This window comes from Paroedura picta, chromosome 12, assembly GCF_049243985.1.
Source record: "Paroedura picta isolate Pp20150507F chromosome 12, Ppicta_v3.0, whole genome shotgun sequence".
In the NCBI taxonomy this organism is placed as follows: domain Eukaryota; kingdom Metazoa; phylum Chordata; class Lepidosauria; order Squamata; family Gekkonidae; genus Paroedura; species Paroedura picta.
In genome coordinates, this window is record NC_135380.1 from 42,451,563 (window position 1) to 42,477,786 (window position 26,224).

General features: G+C 44.3%; 1 protein-coding gene and 1 pseudogene across 1 annotated transcript in view; one reads left to right on the forward strand and one right to left on the reverse strand.

The window, feature by feature from the left end:
• The window catches only part of QSOX2 (quiescin sulfhydryl oxidase 2), a 46,935-nt gene extending 20,954 nt beyond the window's left edge, over positions 1 to 25,981 (reverse strand). Inside the window, exons 1-6 of the mRNA XM_077304832.1 lie at positions 25,729 to 25,981; positions 19,897 to 19,997; positions 12,611 to 12,659; positions 11,114 to 11,219; positions 7,963 to 8,053; positions 6,584 to 6,729 (exon numbers count right to left, since the gene is read on the reverse strand). Coding sequence (XP_077160947.1) covers positions 6,584 to 6,729; positions 7,963 to 8,053; positions 11,114 to 11,219; positions 12,611 to 12,659; positions 19,897 to 19,997; positions 25,729 to 25,975 — 740 coding nt within the window. The 5' untranslated portion in view covers positions 25,976 to 25,981. The remainder of the gene's footprint in view (positions 1 to 6,583; positions 6,730 to 7,962; positions 8,054 to 11,113; positions 11,220 to 12,610; positions 12,660 to 19,896; positions 19,998 to 25,728) is intronic.
• On the forward strand, positions 14,683 to 15,073 carry LOC143821990 (small ribosomal subunit protein eS25 pseudogene; annotated as a pseudogene).
• Positions 25,982 to 26,224: the final 243 nt, after the last annotated feature.

Consider the following 26,224-nt stretch of genomic DNA (forward strand, 5'->3'; position numbering starts at 1 on the left):
GCAGCCTTGTTGTTAGGTGCGAAGTCGTGTCTGACCCATCGCGACCCCATGATAGCAACCTATCTAGACCCAAAACACCTAGCTACAGTGATCTCTGAGACATTCATTTCCAGGAAAGATTACTGTTACGTGCTCTATGCAGGTCTCCACTCAGCTTGGATCCAAAAATTACAGCAGGTGTTGATTTTAACCCTTAAGGCCCTTAAACAGTTCGTGTATCTGAGGGACAACATCACCGAGTATGTACTCCAAAGTGACTTGTGTCCTGCCAATTCTAAAATGTTGCCAACCTCCAGGTAGTGTTCACAATTCACCATTTCTTTTAAAAACACACCTTAATATCTTTATAGAAGGCTGTTTATCAGCAAAACTTAAGAGTCCACTATGGATTCACAATCTGTTCATGGACAGTTTCCAGCCTTCCATGAAGGCACTGTAGTGTAAGTCCTTAGTGGGTTCTGTAAGATTTAGGAACTGCTGAGAAGCCATTTCCCATAAAGAGATTAGGTGGGAGTCCCTTTTGGAGGACCTTATGCATCAAAATTACTGTAGCCATCATGAAGGCTTGGTCCCCTGAAGGGAACAAGGGATATATTTATTTATTTAGATTTTTGTATCGCCCTTCCATATGGCTCTTTATATAGAACATCATAGGGTAATTACATGGAACAGGCATACAAAGGAAGTTCAAGTGCAAGGGTCTGAAATTGTTCATTTGACTTGTATTATGTTTGCCACTGGCAAAAGTAGTATTGAAAATGACTGTTGTATCCAGACGTCTTTCTGGTGCAGAATGGCATCCTTATCCATGGTTCTCTTATATATTTGTGAAACAGGCCTGGGGGTGGAGAGTGTCCTCCCTGTCCAAGATGGAACAGGGCCAATCAGGGGGCTCACTGGCAGCTCCCTGATTGGCCCTCCCTCTCCACCTTCTATCCTCCCTCCTTGCCCACTCGCAGGGAGGGAAGATTCCCTTCCCTGTGACCCACAAAGTACTCGCAGAGGCAGCGAGAGCGCTTGCTGGGTCCCAGGGAAGCCGCTGTGGTAACAATAGGTGTGTGGGGGGGAAGGCTCCCTTCCCTAGGGCCCAGCAAGCACTCTAGCTGCCCCGCAGAGCCGACGAAAGGACTTGCCGGGTCCCAGGGTAGTGGCAGGGAGCAGCGGTGGGGAGGTTCTCTTCCCTAGGGCCCAGTAAGCGTTCTCGACGCCTCGCAGAGCTGGTGAAACCACTTGCCGGGCCCCAAGGAAGCGGTGGGGAGGGAGGGGAAGGTTGCCTTCCCTAGGGCCCGGTAAGCACTCTCGCTGCCTTGCAAAGGCGGCTAGAGCACTTGGTGGATCCCAGGGAAGGAGCCACGGGGGGGGGGGGCTGAAGGGGGGGGCCTTTCAAAGCCCCTTCTTATGAACGGGCTTTGCAGCTAGTAAAAGAATAAAACAAAAACAAAAAAGGAACTTTGAAACAGTCTTTTTCCTTCAGGATTGTTATTTTGCCTTTGTTCAGGCTCTTTGTGTTCACTGCTTGGTTTCTACTGAACAGCTGTTTTGGTTTGTTGATGGAGAAAAGTATAGGCGCATCTAGTAGAAAAGAGCATAGAGTACTAATGTTTCAAAGACTGCATCTGCTTTGGCTCTGGCTGTTCTGCAGCACTCTGGTGAAGGCTAAAGATAAAGCAATAGTTCTGGTGGAATGAGATCTAGAGTATGCATTGGTTACCAATTAGCTTCCAGATCAAGGTTTTGGTTCTTGCCTTTAAATCTACCCACTGTCTGCGTCCCTCATATCTGGCCCTTTCTTTGGACCTGAGTAACATAAGTATAAGCTCTTCTGTCTAAAGAAAAATCTGTGAAATCAACGTAGAATGACAGAGCTGTTCAAATATCCAGAGAATGTAGGGCTTTCTCATAACGCTGTCCATGACCCCTTTCTCAATCAAATCTTGGCATGCAAAAATCAGGGGCAAAAAACCATTAACAGCATTCCCATACTAAAAGTTCATGGAAAGCTAAAGATGGATGCGGGAAAATAAAGGTACTTTGGCTGGTTACTGGGAAGAAGAGAAGGAAACAGTAATAGAGCAGATGCTCTTGCAACCCCTTGGGGTCCTTTGCTTATAGTAAACAATATGAGAACTGAGCAAATTAGATGTTTGTTATTAACGGAATAGGCCTTTAACTCAGACCGTTTCCGCAGTAGCTGTCATTTCCCCACGATTCCTGTATTACTGGCTTAGGATCACCTTCCAGACCATTTCCAATTTCTGCATTTGGGTTTTTCTACCCTTGTCCAGGCTGCAATTCACCTTTTGTTTTCTGTACTGGGATGGGAAGCCATAATACTTTCATTTGGGTTTTTGGGGTGCTCGTCATTTTGAGTGTTTGGACATGCCCATTCCCTCGTCACCCTCCTCCCTTGCCCCTTCTTTCCTACTTCTCCCATGGGAAAGATGTCCTAGCATTCAGCTCTTCCATATGTCCTACATTCTCCCCCACCCCTTCATTCCATGTTCCCGCGATTGACTGCCCCTTTCTACCCCAAGGTGTTTCTTTTAAGAAAACCCAAAGTAATTGTATTGCAACGCTGGGGTGCTTTAAGAAAGTAGGTGTTTTAGCCCTGGAGAAAGCAGACACGGTGCTCCCCTGGCCAGCCTTCCCCAATCTGAGACTGCAGACCTCGCACAGTGGTGGGGAAGCTGCCCCGCCACCGCCTAGGTTCAGATCAGGGAGGAAAAGCCAGGTGTCTTGAGCACCTGGCTTTCCGAATGCCATCTGAGCCCCATGCCACCTCAGGCTGCTCTGCTGTTGCATGGGGTTCAGATTGGGATGGAAAAGCCAGGTGCCCTGAGTTGCCTGGCTTCCCTGGTGCTATCAGTATCAGTTCATTAATGTACTAGACAAAAAACAGATTACAGTGCAGATACAGTAAGTATGCAAAAATTAAAATCAGAAAAGATTCCAAGCCATGAAAGTTAATAAAATTTCAAGTTAAAATACAATGCAACTAGTAATTAACTTTATCTTTCCTCTGGATTCACCCACGTCTTCCTCATTTTAATCGCCTTCCACACAAATTCAGCCACAGCAGAGGTTAATTCAACATTTTAATCTGAGCATTATAGTGTATTGTCAAGATGAAGACTATAATATATTAATGTTTTCTATCTTTGTTTTGCTTTGATCTTTAATGAAAACTTAATATAAATTTACAAAAATATTTTTATCTGACAGCATGAATTAAGCCTTGTTTGTGGAAAAGATTTCATGTTTTCTTCTGATTTGATCATACAGTTGGCATTCCAGTAATACATGTTCTGAAGCAGGGGTAGTCAAACTGCTGCCCTCCAGATCTCCATGGACTACAATTCTTCCTTATGCGAATGCTGGCAGGGGCTCCTGGGAATTGTAGTCCATGGATATCTGGAGGGCCGCAGTTTCACTACCCCTGTTCTGAAGTTTCAGTACTCCCAACCTTACTGATACATAATCACTTGTGAATAGGTGTTTTTTAAGTAAGCCTTCCCTAAAAGCAGATGGAAGCGTATTATAGCATAACAACATGAATGTTCTCCTGTGTTCAGGGATGATTATGCCACACAGATAAGATCATGGCTTTCAATTATTAGGTAGAGGCAGTAAATTTGGACTGCTCATTTTACTGAGGTCATACTGCCGGTGAATATCCAAAATTCTTTGTTTGATTACCTCCTTTGCATGAATATGGCCAAGAGACATTAGCTGTATTGATAAGCCATATGAGGCAAGTTTTTTCTCCAGAGTGTACATTCATGGTGCAACTGGTGAGTGTAACATTAGATGAGTCGAACCATTGGGGAAAAAAGCAATTTTTAACTAGTACATAGATCATATTCTGGTCAGTATACATTCCTGTTTCTATTCGGATTACAACACTGAAAATGCTGGTTGGTACCTAGAATAATGATCTTAAAAATTTGGACTATTTCTTTTCTAAACTGGATGAGATTTTATCTGCTTAATGCAGTCTGTGCCTGCACAAGGAGGGAGGAAGCAACACGATAATGCTCCGCAAGTTTATTTCTTTTAACTCCCCCGTTAGGTTCCCTCTAAGTGTTTTATTGTTAATAATTTAACGAAGCTAGAAAAGATTGAACAGCTTTCGGTGGGCAGGTGTTTAGTAGCTAAATGGGACAGAAAAAAAGACAGAGAGAAGGTAAGGGAGATACGATATATTTGTCAGGTAGTAAGCAATTAAAAATTGTTAACTATTTCAACTCATATAGTCAAGGGATGTATGCTGTTCCGATATCCATCCACTATGCCTTGTTAGTCTCTTTACCTGAAAATTATGTAATAGAAACGGTGTTAAAAAGGAAGGACAGAAACAAAGGGGACCTGGGGAAATGGATTAAAAATCCCGAGCATGCAACATGTGAAGCTGGTAATAACCAGGACACTGTAAAAGAACTTACAGAACTGACTGCCAGAATGGTCTTCCTAATATTCTGTATTTTAAAAGAACTCAAGGAAGAGATATGTAGGTTCATTCATACTGTGCTGTGCTTGGGAGAAGGGAAACAGCTGGGAACTGTTAACTGTTACTCCCCTACAGCCACTTGCTTTGCTTTAGTGTTAGATCATGCTTCTCAAAGACCCATTATGCACGGGGGGAATAATGCACATTCGGGGTGGAATGGCGGCGACTAAAATCACCGATAACACACGGTGCCAGCTGCAACCGGCTGCAGCTTCGGTGCATGCCGCCGAAAAAGCCGCGTTAGCGAAACGCGGAAGAAAGTGCAGCTTCCGGGTGACTGGGGCGCAACCAGAGGCAGCGCCCGGATCTCCGCGTGCATAATCGGTTACTCTGGGTTTTGCCGCCATCACACCCCGTCCCGTGCATAACCGGTGTGCTTCGTGTCTTTCCCTTCCGCGTTTTCCATGTGACCCGAAATCGCTGTTTCGGCGGCCGTGCATAATGGGCCAAAAGGAAACATTTGTGGAAACTGCTAAGAAACCTCGCAGTCAAAATGTAATACTTCGGAGGAATAAGATCAGCCTGACTATCTGTCTGTACAGAAACCAGACGCCCCTTCGGAATACTAAACAGGTGGCTATTAAACATCTGAGGAACCTACTTGAGAGAAGAGGCATTTTTGTAGATCTCATAGCTATAGTACAACTTAACACCCCTAACCAGATTCAAAAGAGGATGCTTACTTTTAAGGCCGATAGGATTCCATCCTTGCTTTCAAGACAAAAACTGAGACTGGCGCAAAAAGGAATATACCCAGTGAGGATCTTTCATAACACCACGACACAGCCTCTGCTCATCCACACTCCCTTAAAGAAACGGGCAGTGGAAAAAAGGGAAGCATCAGATAGAAAGGAAATAATATTCAAGGCTAAGGAAGATTTAATAAAATTGACTGAAGAGTCTATAGCCACTTTGGGGCAACTGCCCGCCCCACTGCGGCACCAGGCACCTGCAGTCTCGGAGGGGGAAGGGCGGCCAGGGGGGCTTCTCCAGGGCCAAACCCCCCACTTTTTAAAAAAAGTACCCCAGCATTGTAACACAATCAACTTGATTTGGGTTGCTTTTAAAACACCTTGGGATGGAAGGGGACAGCCGATCAAGGGAACGTGGAATGAAGTGGGGGGGACGAACTCAGGGCATATGGAAGAGCTGAGCGCTAGGACACCCATGGGAGGGGGAGGAGGGGGGACAGAAGTGAGGGAAGGGGCGTGCCCAACACTCAAAATGGCAGATGCCACAAAACTCCGAATGAAATAATTTTCGCATTTGCCAGCCCTGATTTATGCCCTGTTAGCTCCCAATTCAAAAGGTGAGAACTGGATTTCTAAGGATTCCCTTGCTGAGAAGCAACTGAGGGAGCAAATCGGGTCTTCACTGGAAAATGGGAATTTATATGAAGAAATGGACAAAAAACTCAATCTTGTGCAAATAGAAAACTGAGCCAAATCCGAACCTAGTGTGGAAACAATCTCAGTGTACGGTAGACAGTCAACCATTGATTCCTTGTTGAGGAACTATGGCTTTAACATACTTTCAGATTTAATCTCAACTAGACTCTCCTTGTTTGGACAGGCACTTTCAGCATGCTTTTCTCTGATCAGTACAGATTCAATAATAGTTCATCATATTAAAAAAAAAAACACCCTGTCAAAGCACAATATAACCCAGGGTTACTTAACAACAAATCTCTGTACCCTCAACATACTAATCCACAAGGTTAGGAGAAGGCCACAGCAGGTAACAGCAACAGTTTTTTCCAGGACCTTGCTCTTTACAATGACAGCCTAAATATTTGATAACATATGATTTAATATTTTAAAAGCTTGCTTTTATCTGACCAGTTTGGCTTGACTGGCTTCATCAAAGGCTAAATTCTTCTGCCTGTCAAGCTCCCAGTTAAATAAATTAGGCTTTAGCATAACTATAGAGCCCACTGTGCTTGCTCCATATATACAAACTAATATTTTGGCTGGGAAAGTAGCGGGTAAAAGGAATTGCCTAAAATCAGAAAGCTAAGACAATTGTTCCAAAGCCCCTGAAAAGTTGTGTCTAAACCTTGTCCGCTTTCATACTCACATGTTAATTAATCCATGAGATCCATTTGGATAGATCAGATAAGATGAAGGGACTGAGGTAATACCAAGCTGCTCAAGAACAGTGGTATCTGAATTCAGCATTCGCTTCACAACCATGTTTTCATACTGAATCAGGTCTAGGATCACCTAGGATAAAAAAAGGCACAAGGACACACACTTTACTGATTCAAGTGGGTAGCCGTATTGTTCTGAAATAGTACAAAATCCGAGTCCAGTAGCACCTTTAAGACCAACAAAGATTTATTCAAAGCGTGTAAGTTTGCTTGCACTCGGAAGCTCACGCCTTAAATAAATCTTTGTTGGTCTTAAAGGTGCTACTGGACACTTTACTGATGTTCCTGAAAGTCTAGCAACACTTTGCAAAAAGACAAGGATTACAACAGTATTCATAAATCTCCACAAATAAAACAAAAATGTCAAAAAGTACAATAAGTATTAACATTGAATAGACAGCCTAATAAATACTTGGAGGTATGTATATACTTTGGCAACATGACTAATCATAATGTATTAAATTACTTTTGTACAATTTATATCTTTGTATTGTAGAGCTGTCTCTATAAGAAAAGTTTATGGAGTTTATTTCCAAGATTTGACAAATATAGTGATTGAGGCTTTTTGTACTTTTTAACATTTTTGTTATATTTATGGAGATGTATGAATATTGCAATCCATGTAATTATATATTCAGAGGCTTTGCAACTCATGAAAACCATGGTTTCTGAAAATAAGAGTGAAATTCCAGACCATGTTTTGGCAAAGCCCCCCTTTTTCTGCATGAATGACACTCTGAACAATTGATTCATTAAAAAGTGCTTATTATACAGCCATTGTCATTCTTTTTCTTCGTTGGCATCCTCATGGGGTTGACTGATGTTCTGTTTTAGCTTCTGAGATCAGACAAGATCAGACTGGAAATACCAAAATTGTACTTTCATATTTTTCTTCTCTTTTCATTATAAATCTGTTTTGTGGGCCATTAAATGCAAGAAGACAATATAAATAAACTTCCTAAAGATAAATACAATTAATTACTGGATTTACAATGCTGTATTAATATGTTTGACTATTACTATAAAGTTTTGAATTAAAAAATCTTCTCCCTCATGGTGCTGAAAAACTTGCTAAAACATGAATCTTTTGATAAACCGGATACCTAAACAAATAGATTTCCCTACCAAAAATTAAAGAAAACATTCTGAATAAAGTTAAATCCTGTCCCTCTTTAAAAGTTTTCTGCCCAAATCCAACTAAACATGTAAGAGAAGCATGTACGTTACATTCATTCCCTCAACATGGCATAACAAGCAAATAGTTAAGTGCATAGTAGTATTTTAGATAAGTGATGGTTTACATTACCTCTCGCCCAACGTAAGAGTTCGCAGCCTCGAAGATAATAGCAGTATAATGCTGAGCATGATTACCCAAGAGAGAAAGCATATCTTCTGGTCTATAAAAAAAGATAATAGCAATTTAGCAATTTTATCAGTTGAGGACAACAACAATCCAACATTTATCAAAAGTCCATCACATTTCAAACTAAAGTCTTATATTAAATTAGCAAAGCAGGGAAGATTGTGCTTCACCCATTGCATGAAGCCCTAGTTTAAACAAATGTGGATTGTTCAAATGCCACTGAGTTTATGTTAATGTACATACAAATAGGAATTAAAATTATGATTTAAAATTCGTTTATATGCTATGATTTCGCAGAATCCATTTCGGATTAGAGATGCGAAGGTCCAAAAAGGCACCCCATAAATGAGGGAGAGGAAATATTTTCCCCAACCCCTATTTCTTTCTAAAGGAAAATGGTAAATTTGGGAGAGCAGTGAAAAAAAAGAATCCTATGATTGTATAATGTGTGACATTAAAGACAAGGTTTATGTCTGTTGCATTGCAGGGTCAATCAACAACAAAGCCTTAACTCTGCAACATTTCTTTGCTTGCATGACCAAGTCCTGGGTACGGGAAGGTGGAATGGTTGCCTTGAAAGAACTAGCCCCACCTGTGTTCTCACCGATCCCAGAGCCATGGTATGGGGGGGGGGAGGTGGCAATAGTGGCCTGGGAGGTTTACTCCTACAGGGTTCTCCTGGTGCCAGAAATTAGTGGAGTGGAGTGAGTCGGCACTGGATGGGACTCGGTCGAGGATTTGGCTATCTGGCTGGTGTACCGCCCACCCAATGCCCCGCCAGACGCCCTGATGAGCCTGCTGGATGCTGTGGCCACCTGGATGTTGCAGTACCCCAGGTTGATTGTCCTGGGGGACTTCAATGTTCACATGAATGCACCATCGCCAGGACATGGTTCGGATATGGTGCTGTCCATAGCGACACTACGTCTCTCGCAGTTTGTTGCCAGGCCTACCCATCAGGCTGGCCACACCCTTGACTTGATTTTTGGTGCTGGGATATTGGTGGTTCAAAATGTGGCATTGGTCATTCTGTGGTCAGACCAGGATACCATCCCTTCCTTATTTGGGCAAGGAGTGCATTTTAGCCAACCCAAGGAGACTTATAGATCTAATTGGTCTCTGGAATGCTCTGTGGGACCCAACGCTTCCTGGTGACTTGTTGGTGGCACTGGTGTAGGACTAGCAGTCCCATCTGATGGTAGCCATTGACCAGTTCGCCCATAGACGTCCTCCCTGCCCTTGCCTCAAGCGGGCTCCTTGGTACACTGGGAAACTTCAGGAAAGGAAGAAAGACGTGAGATGACTGGAGCGAGTGTGGCAGAAAGCTCGTGACTAAGCGGCACAAACATCTTATAGCACGCTTATGAGGGCGTATGAAATGGCAGTGAAAGTGGGAAAATGGGATTTCTTTGCCACGGAAATTATGTCCACTAGCTCTTGCCTGGCAGAATTGTTTAAGGTAGTTTGTTCTCTGACCACCCTCTAAGAGGAGCGCATTAGCAAGCTATTTTGCGGATAAAGATGTCGCTCTGCTGGGACCTTCCTGCCACGGTCGATACAGTAAGGGAACTGGAGGCCTGTTGGCTGCCTTTGAAGCTGATGTTTGATGCCTTCAGATGGTTCTCATTAAAGTAGACAGGTTGCTGGGGATGGTAAGGGCAACCACATGTCCCCTTGATTCCTGCCCTCAAAGGGGGTGGCCAGAGGATAGGAGGCCAGCTGAGTGATATTGTTAACCTCTCCCTGTCTTCTGAGGAGTTCCCTGAGCTGCTGAAGGGGGCAGTGGATCGTTCTGGCAATAGGGTGGAGATGGCGCTGGCTGCTCTGATGGATGATCTCCAGCGCCAGTTGGATTGGGGCAGGTCAGCTATACTCGTTATGTTAGATCTGTTGGCCACCTTTGATGTGGTCAAACTCAAATTATTGGTTCACCTCCTTGCCGGGACAGGGATATGGGGCACAGCCCTTGATTGGCTATACCAGAACAGAACCCAGAGGGTGACTTTGGGGAATGAGTTGTCGCACTCCTGTAGTCTGGATTGAGGCAGTTTGGCTATCCTTGTGCTTTTAGATCTGTCAGAAGCTAAACAGGGTCTGCCACTTGGATGGAAGATGACCAAGGAGGTCCAAGGTTTAGACAATCTACAGCAGTACATAATTATATCTAATCTTATGTTCATTGTAGACAAATCTCTCATATTCAACAATATTTTTGTTTGCATAATTTTGACAATTAAGATGCTTGTTTTGGATTGTCCACTATACTTGGAGCCAAGAACCAAATATATTGAGAGATTTTTGAGTGGCCAGAAATTCCCTGTGAATTTGGACAAAATAGTCTTATATATACATACATTCATGCTAACCTGCCACCCCCATGGCTATCCTGCCTCTGTTTAAAAATTTCCAAAGATGGAGAACCCACCACCTCCTGAGGAAGCCTGTTCCACTGAGAAATCGCTCTAACTGCCAGGAACTTATTCCGAATGTTAAGATGGAATTTCTTTTTAATTAATTTCTTCCCATTGGTTTTGGTCTGTCCATCTGGGGCAAGAGAAAACAACTCTGCTCCATCCTCTACATGGCAGCCTTTTAAATACTTGAAGATGGTTATCAGAAACCCTCTCAGTCGTCTCCTCTCCAGGATATACAGACTAAGTTTAACACATTTTTAAAATATGTTGAAAATTAATTAACTCCCACCAATTTGGGAAACCCTTCCAGGGCTGTCAAGAATCCCAGGATTTCACAAAGCCCTGGTTATAAGCTGTAAATATTATTAAATAGTATAGGGTTTTCAATTTTATAAAAGTTTAGTTTAATATCCAAAATATTCCTATACTATTTGGACAGAAAGTCTCACACAGATTGTTTACTACAGAATTTTGTTTTTGGTAGTACAGAGCACAGCAGGTACTGGTTGCCCTTCAAACTGCCTTGTAGAAAGTTGTTATTTATACTTTTAAATTCCATCTATATACCAAATACTACAATTTTATATGGTATAAATGAAATGATGCAAAGAAAATATATTACTGCCTTCTGTTTGATAAACATCCCCACCCACCAGCCCTTTATTGTCAGCAACCCTTACAAAATTGGCTCCAAAGGGGGACAAGCCGGTGGTTTTGTTTCCTGGGAATGGTTCTGCAAAAAATCAATCATTGACTGACGGACCATCTGAAGTTCCCGATCTGAGCCTGGTACAAAGAAAAGCCAGTAAATAACACATGCATGGGCTGGTTCCTGACCTGAGACTTTCACAGCCCCATAGGATACCTACTGCTTACAATCATAGCAATCCACCCACACACTTCTTCCTATTAGATAGTGAGCAGCATATATTGGTGAAAGAGTACATGAAGATCTTAAGTGATGTTGAACAGGCAGCAAATCTTGACCAGTGTGATCTCAACTCCCAACCTTCTATCTGACAATTTTAACCCAAGTGGCTTCTAAATGTAATAAACCCAGCACCTATGAAGGAAATGCGAAAAAAAGTAATTTTTATTTGCTTCCAGGGATTGGAGAATAAGGTGGTTTACAAAAGACAATAAAAACAAATTACAGGTCAAACATAGTCTTGCTAGACCCATTTATTGATAAAGTTACCACTGATAATTTAGGGGTGCAGAAAGCAGTTAACAGCCATGTTTCCCCCAAAAATTAGACTCTAAGACCCCACAGTTTCCTAGCAAAGGATTTCTTTCAGCCCACTCCTCTGGAGGCAAAATTCTATTCCTATCATTTACTATTTTGCCTGTCCTCACTCTAAAGGCACACTTCTGAAAGAAAACCTCTCTAATCCATCATAAGCCCCTATCTCTCACCCCCTCTCCCATTTGACTTCTCCAGCCACTTGTTCTGCACACAAACTAAGCAAGATTAAAGAATACTGGTGTTTTCCCCCCCAGAAAAGGTAGAGCCTGAAATGGCTCACTGAAATCACTTGACAGATGCCTAATAGTTTAAAATAAGGTGCATAGGGATAATTTTAGGCAATCACAGGAAAGTGTTGTCAGAGCCCAGAACAGACAGAGAGAAAACTTCATTCCAATAAGTACATAGTTATTCACATGTTCTTTGACATAAACCCGACTAGAGAGACTTGATTGGGGAGGGAGGGCGAGCTTCTTTGTCCAAGTAACTATTTGGACTATTTGGCCCCACTGCACACAATAATGCACTTTCACCAGCAGTGTTTTCCTGCCCTCAAATGGTCCAAGAAGCCACTTTGTATCCTGCAGCCCCAGAAATGGCTACCTGAAATCAGGATAACAATGCAGGGCATGAGCTATGGCTCCTTCTCTTACACTGCAGTCACAATCTAAACTGGGTCTTGTGGTGCTTGGTCCCCAGGGCTGCTCTGTGGTTCAGGAATGTGAACCAGGCCGGGACAACCCCAATCATATATTGTTTAGTTCAGGCCTCAGAGATATCATAATTAAAACACTTTAAAATATTTTTCTAGTAGTTAGTTGGAAGCCAGTCTGCTTTCTTAGAATTAGTATATCAGTATTTCAAAGGTTACTATGGGAGCCTCCCATTCTGAAGGTTGTACTAAAGCACACTGAGTGAGCAGCTATCTTACCATGCTGGTTTTCTCCAGTTGTGAACTGTGTTGTAAAAGCTCTGAAATACTGTGAGGATTAAAGGAGATGCATTGATTAGAGGAGCAATCACTGCTCATAATAAACACCCTCAAGAAAATACGATCCTGCATTACAAATAGCCTAACAGTGTCTAACAGGTCATCTGTTAGTCTTCAAGGTCATCTTCAATTGGCATCCTCTTCTCAGATCCAGGAAAACACAGAGTTAGAAGAGATCCACAAGCGGAACTTATACAATCTTTTAACCATATTTTAAACAGTCTGAATGATGACAGCATAATTTCACACTCTTCTGGAGAGATTACTAAATATTCCATCCATATCCATCCATACAAGAGAGTAAAACCAAATTAAAAAGGTAAAGGTAAAGGTATCCCCTGTGCAAGCACCGAGTCATGTCTGACCCTTGGGGTGACGCCCTCTAGCGTTTTCATGGCAGACTCAATACGGGGTGGTTTGCCAGTGCCTTCCCCAGTCATTACCGTTTACCCCCCAGCAGCAAGCTGGGTACTCATTTTACCGACCTCGGAAGGATGGAAGGCTGAGTCAACCTTGAGCCGGCTGCTGGGATTGAACTCCCAGCCTCATGGGCAAAGCTTTCAGACGGCTGCCTTACCACTCTGCGCCACAAGAGGCTCTTAAACCAAATTAAAACCAAATTAGGAGGCTACAATTTCACAATATGTTGTTAAACATACAAAACAGGGATAGAGCATCATATAGCCAGTCCCCGGCAATATGCCATCAATTGGGGGTTTGCCTTGGCTGTGTTTACTGGTATTTTTCCATAGGACCTTGGGCCTGTCCCTACCCCTTCTGTACACTTTGAAGTGCCTCTTATAGCTAGTTCTGTGCAGTGCATGAGAAAAGTGCAAGTGATCTTGCCATCTCTCAGAAATTCCGTGCCAAAACTTTGAAAATTCTTTTATTTTTGTGATAAACTACTTCTCTATGAGAACATATTTTGGTGCGCAACTTCAAAAAGAGGGAGTGTGTTTGGAAAATCTCTCAGACTGGGCCCTGCAGTGCTGATGTACTTACAAAATTGTCCCAGTGATCTTATCTCCTTCTTCTGATGCATTTCTATTGGTTTGTATCTTTTACTTGTGATTAATGTTATACCTGGCAACTGTTGTGTGACATCTTGGGATGAAGGGTGATAGATGTGTTTATGCAAACTAGTGGGTTCTGGAGATCAAAGGGAGATCCTATTGTGGAGAACCCCAACAAGTGGAAATGTTGTTCAACTGATATCCTAAGTGTTGAGGCCCAACTGGACTTTTGATGTGGCTGTATACAAAGATGGCATTCAGGTGTTCAGTAATCTTTTTCATTTGCTCATGAATGAAAAGCCTCATTGAGGTATTTCAACATAAAGTACATATTTGAAGCATCACCCCCAGGTGTGGGCTGCAGTTTCCAGACTGGAGGAAACTGTAAAAATTGCTGTGACCTTTGGTTAAGGGTTTATTGACTGTATCCTTGCTGCTGTTTAAAAGGTTATTTGCCATGTCTTACAGTTCAATTTGACTGCTGAAGTTTGGAGCCAATCCTTGTTCATTGAAGACATCTGTATTATTGCTCTCCTGAAACTTAATTATTTTGACCTTGCAAGGTGACCATGGTTCCCAGGATGGTAGGTGAATGTCCTCCAGGCAAGTCTGGATTCTGGAGATTTTTGATGGGGGATCACTTGGGCATGAAATTGGAGTCAATAGTGTACATATAAAATTTACTAATCCAAACATTAGAGATAGATTTAGATATAGATTTAAATCTTTAGAAACCTTTAAAACGGAAGGTACTTTGAAAAAGTGGTGGCTATACACAGATTAAAGATAGATATGATTTTGGGGAGAGAGAGCTAAGGTGGGGCTGACTCTGATGCTTTGCAACGCCAGGTCTATTAACAAATCCTCGACCTTGCGGGATTACTTTCAAGGCACGAGGTAGACCTAGCACGCATGATCAAGACCTGGGTGCAGCTTTTTTTCTCCCTGGAAGCTGCCGCATGAGGCAGCCGCACTCGCTGCCCCGGCCCCAGCCCCGCCATGCCTCCCAAGGACGACAAGAAGGAGGAGCGGGCATATCGGCCAAGAAGGACAAGACTCTGTCAACAAGTCCAGTGGCAAAGCCAAGAAGGAGTGGTCCAAAGGGAAAGTCAGAGAGAAGCTCAACAACCTCATGCTCTTCGACAAAGGTACCTATGACAACCTCTGCAGGCAGGTGCCCACCTACAAGCTCATCACGCCAGCCATGGTTTCCGAGAGGCTTAAGATTCGAGGTTCTCTTGCCAGGGCTGCACTCCAGGATCTGCTCAGTAAAGGTCTGATTAAGCTTGTGTCCAAGCACAGAGCCCAGGTGATCTACACACGCAACACCAAGGGGGTGAACCTGAAAGACCTAACCCCACCTGCATTCTTGATCCTCCATCAGTCTTAGCCCGTGGAAGGGGAGGAGAGGGTGATCCTTGCCTGAGAGGCTTACTTCTACAGGACTCTCCCGGTGCCATTGATCCTTGGGGTTGAATGTGTCACAGTAGGGTGGGAGTCAGTAAAGAATTTGGCCGTCTGGTTAGTGTACCAATCGCACAGTGCACCACCAGATGCTCTGTCGGGCCTTCTGGAGGCAGAGGCTGCCTGGGTGTTGCTTATTATCCTGGTGCTGCTTATTATCCTGGGTGACTTCAATGTCCATGCAGATGCGCCCCCGCCCCCCCGAGTTGGGTCCAGATCTGGTGTCATCCATGGTGACACTGGGGTTCTCGCAATTTGTTGCTGGCCACACCTATCAGGCTGAAGACTTGGCTGAAGACCTGGCTGAAGGTGCCACCCCCTCCCCAGTTGGACGATGGGCGCATTTTAGCCCGCCCGCAAAGACTTATTGAGTCTGATGGCTTCCTGAATGCTCTGTGGGACCCAATACCTTTTGGCAACATCGTTATCAGCCTTAGTGGAGTCCCGCAAGATGGCCACGATCAACAAGATCGCTCCTCGGCGCCCTCTTTGCAAGCAGGCTTGCCAGTGCCTTCCCCAGTCATTACCGTTTACCCCCCAGCAAGCTGGGTACTCATTTTACCGACCTCGGAAGGATGGAAGGCTGAGTCAACCTTAGATCACTGCATATCACTCCTTTAAAAATCTGCTCCATTGCCTTTCCTGGAATTGAGGTCAGATTCACTTTCCCGGGTCATCCCTCTTTCCTTTTTAAAGATTGGCATAACATTTGCCCTCCTTAAGTCTTCTGGCACCTCTCAAGTCCACTAAGAGTTCTGGAAGCTCTCCAGAAAATTCTTTGAGCATTCCTGGGTGCCCACCATTTGGCTAAGGGGAACTGAATTCATCCAGTGCAACCAGGTGCCTCTCTGTCCATGTCAACCTGCCACCTAGACACAATACCTTGCCTACTACCATCCGTAGATGTGTCCATATTCTTCTGGGAAAACAGAGAAGCAAAACGTGGATTGAGCTTTTCTGCTTTCTCCCTTTCCTGTATCAGAGCCTCTCCATGGTTACACAACAGAGGGCCTATTGCCTTGTTTACCTTACATTTGTTCCACATGTATCTTAAAAAGTTTTCTTGTTATAGTGAGCTTCCCTGGACAGTCTCAATTCCCTCCCAGCTTTGGCCTCTCTGATGGCTGACCAACAGTGCCTAGTAACTTAGAAATACACTTCTTTAGAAGTCTGTCCTTCCCTACATTTCTTGAACATTTCCTTTTTCTTTCATAGCTCCTACTGAAGTTCATCCAAATAGCCTTCTTTGATCGGTTACCATTTTTGCATCTTGCTCTTGTTTAAAGACAGCCCACTCGTTACTCCAGTATTCAGTTTATTGATCAGCCATAGGCCATTTCAATCGATTGTAAAATGCACACAATCAAGACTTGAAGATAAAACATGTAGAATCATAAGGAGGAATGAGGTATAAACATTATCAAATACATTCCTACATGATAATATAAATACAGTACAACAAATGATAACAATTAAATATCCAACCTAATAATGCAGTTTAGATCTTTTCTTTCTGGTGGCGAGGGCAAACAATACAACTCTTTTGGTGACATAGGTATCATTGTCTGATAATTAAAAAATCAGACTTTCAGTTTTGGAAAGACCTGGGGTAGTAGGAAGTATTCTTTTAAAATATATGCTTCTCAGTTCATCATAAAGGGAGCAATCCGTTACATAGTGCATCTGTTACTTGCTCCTTACCCTTCTAGCATTCTCGTCCGGGTATGTCTGCACAGAGCGAGTTGTAGAAGTCTACTCTAGAGGTAACCATCACATGGATCACTGTGGCTAGGTGACCCGGGGCCAAATAGGGCACTAGTAGATTGGCTTAGCGTATATGGTAGAATGCCAGCTGCGCTACTCTTGTGACCTGTGCCTCCATAGACAGGGTACCATCAAGAATCACACCCAAGCTCCTGGCAGAGTGAACCATTGATAGCCGCACTCTGTCCAGGTTGGGCAGATATACTTCCTCGCTTGGACCCTTCTTGCCCAGCCATAAGACCTCCATCTTTGAAGGGCTGAGGTTCAGACAACTCTTCTTGGCCCATTATGCACGGCCGCCGAAACGGCGATTTCGGGTCACGTGGAAAACGCGGAGGGGGAAGACGCGACGCATACCGGTTATGCACGGGGCGGGGCGCGACGGCGGCAAAACCCAGAGTAACCGATTATGCACGCGCCGATCCGGGCGCCGCTTCTGGTTGCGCCCCGCTCACCCGGAAGCTGCGCTTTCTTCCGCATTTCACTGACGTGGCTTTTTCGGCGGCATGCACCGAAGCTGCAGCCGGTTGCAGCTGGCTCCGTGCATTATCCGTGATTTTAGTCGCCGCCATTCCACCCCGAATGTGCGCTAAAACCCCCGTGCATAATGGGTCCTTGAGACACCCGGTCACTGCTTCCAGATATCTGGCTAAGGCTTCAGGGGGAGAATCAGGGTGGCGATCCATCAGGAGGAAGAGCTGATGTCATTTAATTAATTAATTATATTTCTATACTGTCTTCCCATAAGCATCAGGGTGGTTTACATAAAATATAGGGGCATACATTGTAACCGTAATAAGAATAATTATAATATAACAGTACCAATACAGTAAGTACCAGTATTGGGTAACAATAATTTAACAATAACAATTAACAATACAATAGACATTTTTAAACAGAGCCCGTAGGGGGGTCAGTTGGGTTCAGGATGTGGAAGGATGTCTGGGGGAGTCAGCTGAACTTTTATAATTCTAATTTTTAGTGCTCTGGATGACATAGCTATATATGCTACACCAGATTGACATCTAATCTTAACACAGCCCATGGCGCCATGAGCGCAGCGGACTAAATAAAGCTGTAAGGGCTTAGTGGGAGGAGTTAGGGCGGGCTCTGTCCGGGATGAGGAAGGAAGCCGATTGGCCCCTTCCTCCAGACAGACCATCGGCCGGGCCAACCGCAGAGTGCGGCTGCCGGGGGCTCCCTTACCTAGCGCCCGCTGTATTTTTCGTACAGCAGGCTTGATTACTAGTCATGTATATAAGATTTTTGGAGTCACATGTTATAAAATCCCTGATGATAATTGAGAAATCATTACAGTAAGTGTATTGGTGAATTTCAACCCTATATTTACATACTGAACACTTTCCACACCGATGGTTACCTGTAGGTAAGTTATTTCTAAAAGTTTTTCTTTGAACAATTCATTCCCTAATATTTCTTCCTCTATGCCAGGCTAATAACGTTTTACAGATGGTATTTAACTCCAAAAGTTATAAGCAAAATGTTGAAACATCATGATGATAAATACTGGAGGTGTAATGACAAACTGGGTTCCTTTTATCATACGTGCTAGAACTGTAAGGTCAAGAAATTTTGGAATAAGATTTGTGCGATATTAGAAAAAATGTTAAATATTAAATTTCCATTGTATTCTAAATATATATTAAGTTTTATGCCAGAGAAACTACTCTTTAACACCAAAGAACTCTATTTCATGCCACACCGGCGGTAAGATTGCTTACTGTGCAGTATTGGAAGCAAGCTGAACTACTACGGACTGGTTTGACAAGGTCAGTGAGCTTCGTAAGATAGCCAAGTTAACAAGCATCATAAACAGGAGGCCCTCTGAAGGATTCCAAGATTGTTGGCACCCTTACTCAGACTGTATGAGTCAATAACTTCGTAGCTGTATTAGACTTGAGAAATAATTGAAGATTGCAATAATTGTTTTGTAATATTTATTGTCTGTAAGTACTTATTCTTTTTTCTTTCTCTATCTTTCTGTTCTATTTTTGAAATTAATAAGCATTTATTAAATAAAAGTTTGATTACAATTGTCAACAATCCAGCAGGGTGAGACTATCATAGAACTATTGAGTTAGAAGGGACCATACAGGCCATCTAGTACAACCTCCTACTCAGTGCAGGATCAGCCTGAAACATCCATACCTTGAGTACTGACCCACTGTACCATTCCTCCAATTACACAAGCAATAAAGAAAAATGTAAACGATCAACCATTCATTTAGAAAAATTTCACCTTTCAGCCAACAAGATAATAATAAAAGAATTAAACCCCAAATTAAACAAAAACAACCCAGTTTAAGAACAGATCATAAAAACAGATCAGGCAGCTCAGAGTAAGTTTTCAAATTCAAAAAGTGTTAAGAAAAATTTTAAAGCCTGAGTGAACAGACACAGGGTGTTAGTCTGGAACGTCAAGAAAGCAACAGAGGCAGCTGGGCAGAAAAGCGCCCAACAGATGAGGTGTTGCTATAGAATAATCCTGTTTCCTGGCTGCCACCCTCCTTACCTCTGAAGGCAAGGGAGCAAACAGCAAGGCTTCTGAGGCAGGTCTTAACCGACAGCCTGGACAGTATGAGAACCTGTGTGATGTAGAGTCTGCCTTTCTAACTGAGACTCAAGGCAGATTAAACACTGCAAGTCAACAGAATCGGGCATCCAATGAACAGTGTAAGCAGTGTTGTCTGTAAGTAATCGCTGCTTTCTAGATACCCTTATAACCTAATCTTTTGGTCCCCCCTCCAAATTTTATTTCTAGATTTCTTCATTTTTGTATTAATATATCACCCCTCTTAAGCCAGGCAAGTTAGTTGAGATCTCTTGTTATTAACACACATGAACCTGGGTGGCTGGTATGCAGGTCATATGGTCAACATAATTTGTTTGTAAGGGAAGATGAGGGGAGGGAGCTCAATTTTAATCCAAATAAAATAACAACAAAAATAATTCAAAAATAAATACCCTGAAAGTTGGATAGTACTGAATTCCATACTCTTTACAAACTTCATAGTTTACTTCATCACCACAGTCCAGCACTCCAATTCTTATTGCAGGCCCCCATTCTGAAAGCAAACAGAAGTTTTATTCTTACAATTTCTGTACAACACTAGTATAAACATAGTCTAGTTTCCCAAATTACATCAAACGTGGGAGTGTGAACCAAAATCACTTTCTCAATTCATTAATTTAATGTACTTCATTCATACATACCTCCCCCCCCCAAAGGATGACCCATCATCCTCCAGCCCTCCATTTTACCCAAACCAGTTGCTGGGTCCCCTCTGGGAGACCCATCAACCTCTCCCTTGAAATGGGAGAATTCCCAGAGGAGATCAAAGAGGCAGTGGTTCGCCCACTGTTGACTCCCACTGTCTCTAGACCTGCGGGAGTCCGACAACTACTGATCCATTTAGCACCTAGTGTTCCTGGGAAAAATTATTGAAAGGGCTGTTGCGGACCTAATATCAGCATACCTGGAAAAAGCTTCAGTCCTAGACCCATCCCAGTCGGGCTTCCAGCCTGGCCCAGAAGCATTAGCCAGCTGCCTGGAAGCAGTCACATGGTGGTTCAAACAAAGTCATCTGAAGCTCAATCCTTCAAAGACGGAGGTCTTACGGCTAGGCAGGAAGGGTCTAAGGAAGCGTGTTTGCCCATCCTGGATGGTGTGCAGCTATCAGTGGCTTGCTTCACCAGGAACCTAGGTGTGATCCTAGATGCTTCCCTCTCAATGGAGTCCCAGGTCACAAGAGCAGCACGGCTGGCATTCTGCCACCTTCACCAAGCCAAACTACTAGTGCCCTACTTGGCCCTGGAACACCTAGCCACAATGAACCATGCGATGGTCACCTCTAGGCTAGACTTCTGCAACTCGTTCTATGCAAACCCTTTACTCTGATCCAGAAACTACAGCTGGTCCAGAATGCAGCAGTCATGGAGGTCCCACATCCAGCCCATTCTACAACAATTGCACTGGCTACCAGTTGAATTCCGGATCAGGCTTAAGGTTTTGGTAATTACCTTCAAGGCCGTACGCAGTCTGGACCCAGTGTAACTGGCCTCTCTGCCTATGCCCCTCAAAGGTTTCTGTGTTCTGCTACCTCCAGCTGGCTAATGATCCCTGGCCCCAAGGAAGTCCAGTTGACCTCAACTAGGGCAAGAGCTTTCTCTGTCCTGGCCCCCCCACCTGATGGAACTCCCAGAGGAGATCAGGGCCCTAGCGGAACTAAAACAGTTGCACAGGGCCAGCAAAAGGAAGCTCCTCTACCAGGCATTTTGTTGAGATGGGTGGAAATGATACTGGGCATTTTGCACAAATAAACTATTTTTGTTTCTACACAAAAAAGATAAAAGGTTTCCGTGTCAAACACCACCTTTGCTCAATATTACCTGCATCACTGTTAAAATACATTCCTGCTTTTCTTTGAAAATGTGGTCCACAAGATATTGACATATGAACAAGCACCAGGGTACCTACAGGAACCTCTGGGCATATGAGGAAGCACTTGGCAAGCACACAAGAGATGAAAGAAGCAACCTTGTCAAAGAGAGCACAAGCAAACCAGTTTGTTGTAGTGGTTAGTAGTGCGGGCTTCTAATCTGGCATGCCGGGTTCGATTCTGCACTCTCCCACATGCAGCCAGCTGGGTGACCTTGGGCTCACAACGGCACTGAAAAAACTGTTCTGACCAAGCAGTGATATCAGGGCTCTCTCAGCCTCACCCACCTCACAGGGTGTCTGTTGTGGGAAGAGGAAAGGGAAGGCGACTGTAAGCCGCTTTGAGCCTCCTTCGGGTAGAGAAAAGCGGCATATAGGAACCAACTCTTCCTCTTCTTCAAATCCAAGGTTGGCTCAGTTATCTGTCTCATTCATGATTCACAACTGCTGTACTTTCCTTTTCCACCTGCCTCTGACCCTTGAACTATGAACAGATGCACTGTAAAGCTGATGCAAATGAATTGCCTCAAAACAATGCAGGGTCATCTCTAGACAAATGCTTAGTTAAAGTGCACCATCTGGGATGCAAACTGTTCTGAGTTCACAAAGGACTCCCTGTAAAGAAAACACAGGCACATTCCTGTTTAATGCATTTATAAGCTTTATTTTCATACTACACTGATGGGTTAGATGCATCAACTGTATATTTGGTGATGACTGAGAGAAATCATGCCAACTTACAGGTGAAAACTAATTTGTACTAAATGACCCTGGAGGTCCCTTCCAACTCTATGATTCTATGGATAATGCTCATCCTTGCTAAAGGCCCAATCATCCATCACCACTGATGTTGGTAAAGTTTAAATGTTCCAGATTGCAGCCTACACCTCTAGCAATTATTTATTTATTGAATTAATATTTTAACTTATATACCACCGCTCTCAAAGACTCAGGGCGGTTTATAATAAAAGAATAAAACAACAACCCTTAAAATCCCCAGACATAAAATATGGCAATTCATTAAAAATTAACCCCCTATCTCCTCCCCTGTCCAGCATGCAGCCCGGAGCTTTCTTTAGGAGTGAGGGTCCTGATCTCATTGGCTCTAGGGAATCCCCTGATGGTAACTCCAGGACTACAGCCTGGCCTCAACCATACACCTGGCAGAAGAGCTCCATCTTACATGCCCTGCAGAAAGCCTTAGCTCTTCCAGGAGCTCATTCCACCAGGTTGGTTGAGGCCAGGTGAATGTCCTGGGGGCCCGAGACCCTCATAACAAATATAACAATCATAACATATAACGTATCAACTAGTTCAACGGAAACATTGTTCAACAGAAACATTAACTTTAACGGAACCTTTATGTAGGTCAGACTACATTACTATCTTCGACAAATACAATTATGTTGTATAACCCTTTTCCCCCTTTCTCCCTTTTCTTTTCTTCACAGTTTTTCTAAAATAAATAATTAAAAAATAATAAATAATGGGAAAAATACATGGAAGAACTATATAAAAGAGATGATGGATTCCTCCCAAAAAAGATGAATGGATGGGAACCTTTTGAAAAACTTTTGAAGAAGAAACTACTTTTTTAGAACCTGTAGTGAAAGCTGCACTTAAAGCAATTGGGGGAAACAAATAGAAGGGATATCGGTACAGCTATTCCAAGCCAGAGAAATGGGGTCCATCAAAATCTTAATAAGATTATGGCGAAAAATATGGAAACAAAACAATGCCTAACTTGAAACATTCAATTTGCATTCCAATTCCAAAACTAAAAAAGATTAAAACAACCATGAGACCATTGCAATAATTTTTAGCATAAGTAAAGTGATGTTCAACACCTTCAAACAAATACTATTACCATACATGGAATGATAAATGCCAGAGTTTCAAGATGGATTTAGAAAAGAAAGAGAAACTGAGATTGGCCCTTTCCTGCATGCCCTGGGAAATGCTGATCGCCACTTTGGGGTCAGAAGGCAAAATTCCTCCAGACTAGACTGGCCAGCAATATATTTTTTTTTGAGGGGGAGTACATCATCTGACTCCAGGGAATGGTAGAGACAGGAAGGGCTGGAGGATCATTGTCCATGGGGTCGGATGGGTCAGACACGACTTCGCACCTAACAACAACAGCAACAACAACATCATCTGGACATGGAATTGGGGTCACTGTGGCTGGGCAGGTAGTTGTGAATTTCCATCATTCTGCAGGGGGTTGGACAATGATTCTGGACATCACTTCCAACTCCATGATTCTATCTAAGATCACATGGCAAATTTATGCTGTGCTACAAAATTTGAGTCCAGTGGCACCTTTAAGAACAACAAAGGTTTATTTGTGTACAAACATACAAGAACATTCCACAAGAAATCAGCTTGTGTTGGTTTTAAAAGAAATGGGTGTGCTACAGCATCTGATTTGTTTTGATGTGTAACCTTTACTCTAGGCAAAAGTTACTATTAGGACACAGTGTGGAGAAATAATTTCTAATCGGCAAAGGAGCTAGACAAGGATGTATTTTACCTCCCTGTCTTTTAAACTGATACTAGTAATCAAGCCCGCTGCAGGGGAATGCAGCGGGCGCTAGGTCCTGACCTGCGGCGGCGGGCTGGTCGGCGGCGGGCTGGTCGGCGGCGGCGAGCTTGTTTCCTTGGCAGCGGGCTGACGCGGCGAGAGGCGCTTCGCGCCTCTCGCCACGTCAGCCCGCCAGGCAGGGAACCCCTGGCAGCCGCGCTTCGCCCGCCAGGCAGGGAACCCCCGGCAGCCGCGCTTCGCAGTCCCTGGAGCTGGGAATCGGGGGCTCCCTGGGTCGGCGGCCTGACGCGGCGAGAGGCCGGGAGGAACTGCGAGCCGCACTGTGCGCGGCTCGCAGTTCCTGGAGCTGGGAATCGGAGGGACCAATCGGCAGGCGCTTCGCGCCTGCCGATTGGTCCCTCCGATTGTCTGTCGTGAGAAAGGGTCCAATCCGGACCCTTCCTCATCACGGACTAATCCCACCTCTACCCCCCTTACCGAATTATATAGTCCGTGGCGCCCGTGGCGCCACAGGCGGTTTAAAGATGTAGATTGTATTATAAGGAAAGCTGGATTAGATTTAGATAAAAAGACAAGAATGAAAATTGGCGAAATGAACATTAACCATTTGAGAAGTAGAGATGAAACCACATTACTGTTTGAAGACTTGAAACAAAAGTGCCAAAGCAGTATTACAGTTGAACATAAAGAAGCAACAGTGATGGCTTCTGGAGAATGACATAACTTTTAGGTTCATAATGAAGAAATGAAATTGTTCAAGCGATTTGCTGGCAGGGGCTCATGAGAAATGTAGTCCATGAACATCTGGAGGACCACAGGTTGACTACCCCTGGCTTAAATGACAACTGACATTAACATGAAGATCCAGCATGATGTGAAGTGCCTCAATAATATAAATAGAGTCCAGTAGCAACTTTAAGACCAACAAAGATTTATTCAATGCGAGAGCTGTCGAGTGCAAGCACTCTTCGTCAGACTCAATGAACAACCATCATAACTGTGGAGATATAAGGCGCAGACTCTAACGGTTACCATGTTGGTATCAAGTAGCACAATAAAATCAGAGTCTAGTAGCACCTTTAAGACCAACAAAGATTTTTGGCCTTAAAGGTGCTAGTGGACTCTAGCACCTTTTTATAACTGTGCTTTCAGACTCTATTTTTGTTGTGCTACTTCAGACCAATACGGCTCCCCACTTGAATCTGACTCAATAACGGAAGCCAGGGGCCTCGTCTGGCAAGACCACATTTTAGGCTGTTCACGGTTGGATGTTCTGGAGCACATTTCGGAAAAGGTTGCCATCATTTGGAAGTGACTTGGGGGCACTTAACCCACACAAGTTATTTACACAGTGGGCGGCAAATGCAAGCAGAAAGCAAGTGGAAACTGGACTCGTAATATGGAAATATTAAGGAAACTGCCATCAGCTGTTACTAGTGTTTCACTTGTTATCATGAATTATGCTAGATTCAAAGGTCTTAAAGGTGCTTCTGGATTCTGATTTTAATGAACTATGCTGTACTTCCTCTAAGTCCGGGGTAGTCCAACTGCGGCCCTCCAGATGTCCATGGACTACAATTCCCATGAGACCCTGCCAGCGAACGCTGGCAGGGGCTCATGGGGATTGTAGTCCATGGACATCTGGAGGGTTGCAATTGGACTACCCTGTTCTATGCAAACCACTCGGAGCCGGAAGGGAGCGCGGTATACAGAAGACAGAAATAGAAGAAATTTAAAATAAATGAAAAATAATGGGGTTATAATGGGGTTGGGGGGGCGCTGAAGGAGACAGGGCCGTCCCACGGCTCCTCACCTCGCACGTCGGCCGCCAAGGCCCGCCAGGCGGGCGCGAAGGCCACGCAGTGTCCGCAGGCCGAGCTGTAGAACTGCAGCAGCCAGGCCGAGGGCGAGCCCAGCAGCGCCGCCCGCACCGAGCCCGCCTCCAGCACGCGCACCGGGCCCGCGTCCGCCGCGTACAGCCCAGCCATGGCCGCCCCCAGCGCCCAGCCCGCCAGCGCCAGGCCCAGCAGCAGCCCCGCCGCCGCCGCCGCCGCCGCCATGCCCACTCCGGCCGGCCGCCTGCGCCTCGCCGCCTAGCAACCGCCCGCCCAATCTCCAGGCCGGCCCGGCCCGTTCCCGCGTCGCCATTGGACGGGAGTTCGTCTCCAAGGGAGGGGAGGGGCGATGCGAAGGGCCGCCCGTCCAATCACAAGGCGCGCCGCTGGGGGCGGGTTGCGCAGGCTCGCGGCCGCTGCGGATCTTTTCTGACAGGGAGCTTTTAACATTTGGTTGGGGATCTTGAGGAAGCC